Source organism: Hypanus sabinus, chromosome 7, assembly GCF_030144855.1.
Source record: "Hypanus sabinus isolate sHypSab1 chromosome 7, sHypSab1.hap1, whole genome shotgun sequence".
Lineage (NCBI taxonomy): Eukaryota > Metazoa > Chordata > Chondrichthyes > Myliobatiformes > Dasyatidae > Hypanus > Hypanus sabinus.
In genome coordinates, this window is record NC_082712.1 from 177,511,839 (window position 1) to 177,516,838 (window position 5,000).

Sequence of the window (5,000 nt, forward strand, 5' to 3'; positions counted from 1 at the left end):
AATACAGGGTTAATGGCAGTATGGAGGAACAGAGGGATCTTAGGGTCCATGTGCATAGACACCTCAAAGATTGTTGAGATGACATATGGTGTGTTGTCCTTCATCAGTCAAAGGACTAAGTTTAAGAGCCACAAGGTAAAAGTTGCAGCTCTATAAAACTCTGGTTAAACCACACTTGGAGCATTGCATTCAGTTCTGGTCATCTCATTGTAGGAAGGGTGTGGAAGCTTTAGGGAGGGTTCAGGGGAGATTTACCAGGACGCTGCCTGGATTAGAGTACGTGTTTTATGAGGACAGGTTGAACGAGCTTTTCTCTTTGAAGTGAAGAAGGATAAAAGTTGATTTGATAGAGGTACAAAGATGATAAGAGGCATAGAGTGGACAGCCAGAGACTTTTTCCCAGGGCAGAAATGGCAAATAAAGGCGGGGGGGAAATAATCTTAAGGTGATTAGAAAGTGTAGGGCGGGGAGAGGGGGGGAGATGTCAGATGTAGGTTTTTCTCTAAAACATGGAGAGTGGAACACCCTGCCAAGAGTGGTGGTAGAGAGATACATTAGGGACATTTAAGAAACTCTTAGATGGAGTGAGGAAAGCCCCGATGTCTGATCGATTTAAGCATTGGGCCGAATTGGAAAGATCGAGTACAGGCCGAATCGTGGTGACAGGGTCCAGGTCCCAGAGCTGTCTGAGAGCAACGAGTGACCTGATGTTTGGACAGTTTAAGTGCCACACCAGACTGAAAAGTTCAGGCTATCAAGACGAGGCAAGGGATGGGCCTGTTCTGCTCATTACTCTGCGACATCCACTCAGCTCTGTTCTGAACTGAGGCTGTGGCCTGCGGCCTGCTCTAGCTACAGTGTGCATGGCTTTGTCTATTTCGTAAAACCAAAGTTCTAAATACTATTTGTTTACTTTTATTGTTTGCATGATTTTTTTCCCTCTCTGCACACAAGGTGTTTGATGGTCTTTTTTTTAAATGGTTCTTGTGGCATTTCTTAGTTTTGTGGATACCTGTAAGGAGATGAATGTGAAGGTTGTATAATGTATACATACTTTGAACTTTAATAGGCACGCGGATGATAGAAAAATGGAGGGAAGAATTAGAATGATATTGGAGCAGGTTAAGAGGTCAGCACATCATGAGCTGAAGGGCCTGTTCTGTACTGTACTCTTCTACGTTAACCCAGTAATCTTCCTCGGCACTGTCTCCAAAGCAAATCCTTCCTTAAATGTGGTGATCACAGCTGTGCTACTCCAGCTGTGGTCTCACCAGTACCTTGTGAAGCTTCTTTTCATTCAGGGACTTGTGGGTTAATGCTTCTTTTTCTAAAGACCACCACCTTTACTAGGCCTTAGGCCACCAACGGCAGCTCGCCAGAGTCCTCAGTCCTTGGCCAAAGGGTATTCAGCCCTGTGGTTTCTGTACATTCACCTTCCAGGCAAAGATCCTGCCTCTCCCAGGGACAGGTCTTTGCAGCTTCTGTTGGAGCTTCTGTAGCTCTTGGCTTTTAAAGGATTGGGTTGCTAGCCACAAGCCCAACCACTCCTCCTGGGCCTGAGACTCCATCGTGGAATCGAAGGTTAACTGGCCTTGGTAAATTGCCCCGTGTGGACAAGTGGAGGAATCTGGGGTGGGGAGGGGGGAGGGGTTTACTGGGAAGATGGGGAGAACAAAATGGGATTTGAATTGGCTCCTGGTCCAACTGCCTCTGTTAATGGATGTTCCCCAGTGGAAAGGACAGGAGGAGACACAGGGTAGAGCTGCCGGTGGAGCAAATACCATGTGTCTTGCCTCAGATCCTCTCATTTGCAACTGACCACATGAAATAGATCGAACCTTCTCATGGTGGGTTCAGCACCTGTCTATGGGTCAAGGGTAGAAACTACTTACCTTGTGCTCAAAGCTGTCCGGGGTGAGGAAGAAGTTGTGCAGAGGTATGAAGTAGTTCTCCACAAGGCCCATGAGTAACACGAGATAGACTCCATCGGCAAACTGTAACAGACAGTTGAATTAGCACCTGGTCCAGACCAATATCTCAATAACCTGGGAGGGAACGTACCTCCCAATGCAATAACTCCAGGAGAAGAACCACCCCCCCACCACCCTCCGTCTCCAAAAATCTTCAGCCCTCTCTCCTGAACATTAGCTTCTCAGGCCCACCATGAATGCTTAGTCATCCATGATATCACAGCATGGGAAAGCATGGGTATCTGCCCACCCTCACTTTGTAGCCCATTTTATAGTAAAATAAAATGAGGTGTCACGGTTGGGGCAACGCATCTACAGCTTTGGGCGTTCCAGAGTTCAAATCTGGCGCCACCCGTAAGGTGTTTGTACGTTCTCCCTGTGGCCGTGTGGGGTTCCTCAGGGTGCTCCAGTTTCTGCCCTCGGTCCAGAGATGTACTGGCTGGTAGATTGGTAAGTTGTCCTGTGATTAGGTTCGGGTTAAATAGGTGGGTTGCTGGGCTGTGCAGCTCACTGGCTGGAAGGGCCTGTTCTGTGCTGTATCTCTAAATGATTATAAATAAATAAACAAACAAGGACAACCAGTGCCCCTCCAGTTGATTCAGGAAGTACAGCCAAAATTGTAGACCACCAGATGTTTGGTCAGTCCGTGGTGTAGAACAGGTACGCTGGTACCGGGAGGGCATGCGCAAGGTAATATCGGACTCAATGACATCCTCACTGAGGGGGCGGAGGTGGAAAGGGTGAGCAGCTTCAAGTTCCTTAACGTCAACATCTCAGTTTCTACTCGGGGCCCAACACATTGATGCAATCACTAAGAAGGATGTAGAATTCTTGTGTGTAAACTACAAGGGAAAATAAAAGTCCTGATGGGAATTACTATATATTCAGGCCTCCAACAGTAACCAGGACATGGGCTACAAATTACAGTGGGAGACAGAGAATGCATGTCAAAAGAGCAATGTTATAATAGTCACGGGGGACTTCAATATGCAGGCAGATTGGGAAAATCATACTGGTGCTAGATCCCAAGAGAGGGAATTTGTAGAATGCCTATGAAATGGATGTTTAGAGCAGCTTGTGGTTGAGCCCACCAGGGGAAAGGCTATTCTGGATTGGGTGTTGTGTAATGAACCAGATTTGATTAGAGAGCTTAAGGTAAAGAATCCTTAGGTACCAGTGATCATAATATGATAGAATTCACCCTGCAGTTTGACAGGGAGGAGCTAAAGCAGCTGTAGTATTATAGTGGAGTAAAGCGGACTAATGAGGCACAAGACAGGAGCTGGCCAAAGTTGATCGGAAGGGGACATGAGCAGGGATGACAGCAGAACATCAATGGCTGGAGTTTCTGGGAAAAATTCAGAAGGCGGAGGATACTTACATCCCAAAGATTAAGTATTCTTAAGGCAGGATGATGCAACCACGGCTGACAAGGCAAGTAAAAAAAAAACATAAAAGCAAAAGAGAGAGTATATAATAAAGCAAATATTAGTGGGAAGTTAGAGGACTGGTAGCTTTTAAAATCCAACAGAAGCAACTAAAAATATTCATAAAGAGAGGAAGGATAAAATATGAAAGTAGGCTAGCCAAAAATATCAAAGAAAATACCAAAGTTTGTTTTCAGATATATAAAGTGTAAAAGAGAGGCGAGAGGAGATATCAGACCTTTGGAAAATTACACTGGAGAAATAAAAATGAAGGACAAGCAAATGGGAAATGAATTGTTTTGCACTTGTCTTCACTGTGGAAGACACTGGCAGTATGCCTGAAGTTTGAGAGTGCAGGGGGCAGCAATGAGTGCAATTACTATTACTAGGGAGAAGGTTCTTGGGAAGCTGAAAGATCTTAAGATAGATAAATCATCCGGACCAGATGGACTGCACGTGAGAGTTCTGAAAGAGGTGGCGGAAGGGATTGTGGAGGATTTTTCAAGAATCACTAGATTTTGGCATCATTCAGAAGGACTGGGAAACTGCAAATGTCACTCCACTCTGCAGGAAGGGAGAGAGGCAGAAGAAAGGAAATTATACCTCAATTAGTCTAACCTCAGTGGTCGGGAGGATATTGGTATCGATTGTTAAGGATGAGGTCTTGGAGTACTTGGAGACGCATGGTTTCCTTAAAATCTTGCCTGACAAATCTGTTGGAATTCTTTAGGAAATAATAAGCAGGAAAAACAATGGAGAATTGGTGGATGTTGCGTACTTGGATTTTCAGAAAGCCTTTGACAAGGTGCCACACGAGTTAAGAGCCCATTGTATTACAGGAACGATACTAGCATGGATCGAGCATTGGCTGTTTGGCAGGAAATAAAGAGTGGGAATAAAGGGAGCCTTTTCTAGCTGGCTACCAGTAACTAGTGGTGTTCCACAGGGGCCTGTGTTGAGACTAGCTCTTTTTACATTATATGTCAATGATTTGGATGATGGAATTGATGGCTTTGTTGCAAAGTTTGTAGACAAAATGAAAATAGGCGGAGGGGCAGGCAGTTTTGAGGAAGCAAAGAGGCTACATAAGGACAGATTAGGAGAATGGGCAAAGAAATGGCAGATGGAAAACAGTGTCAGGAAATACAAAACACAAAGTACACTCCAGATGCTGTGGTCAAATCAACACGTACAAAGAAGCAAGATGAACTCAGCAGGTCGGGCAGCATCCATTGAAATGAGCAGTCAACGTTTCGGGCCGAGACCCTTCGTCAGGACTGAAGAAGGAGGGGGCAGGGGCCCCATAAAGAAGGTGGGGGGAGGGTGGAAAACCAATCAGAGGAAAGATCAAGGGGTGGGGGAGGGGAAGCAGGGAGGGGATAGGCAGGAGAGGTGAAGAAGGAATCTAAGGGGAAAGCACTATGGGTAGTAGAAGAAGGCAGAATCATGAGAGAGGTGATAGGCAGCTAGAAGAGGAGGCAGAGTGAAAGTGTGATAGGGGAAGGGAGAGAGAGGGAATTACCAGAAGATGGAGAATTTGATGTTCATACCAAGGAGACTACCCAGACGGTATCAGTGTCAGGAAGTGTATGATCATGCACTT

The 5,000-nt window shown here is 45.6% G+C and overlaps 1 protein-coding gene across 1 annotated transcript in view; it reads right to left on the minus strand.

Annotated features, from left to right (window-relative positions):
• LOC132397427 (alpha-parvin) overlaps positions 1–5,000 on the minus strand; it is a 107,227-nt gene that overhangs the window by 12,547 nt on the left and 89,680 nt on the right. The window contains exon 11 of the mRNA XM_059976211.1: positions 1,893–1,994. Within this exon, the coding sequence (XP_059832194.1) occupies positions 1,893–1,994 (102 nt within the window). The remainder of the gene's footprint in view (positions 1–1,892; positions 1,995–5,000) is intronic.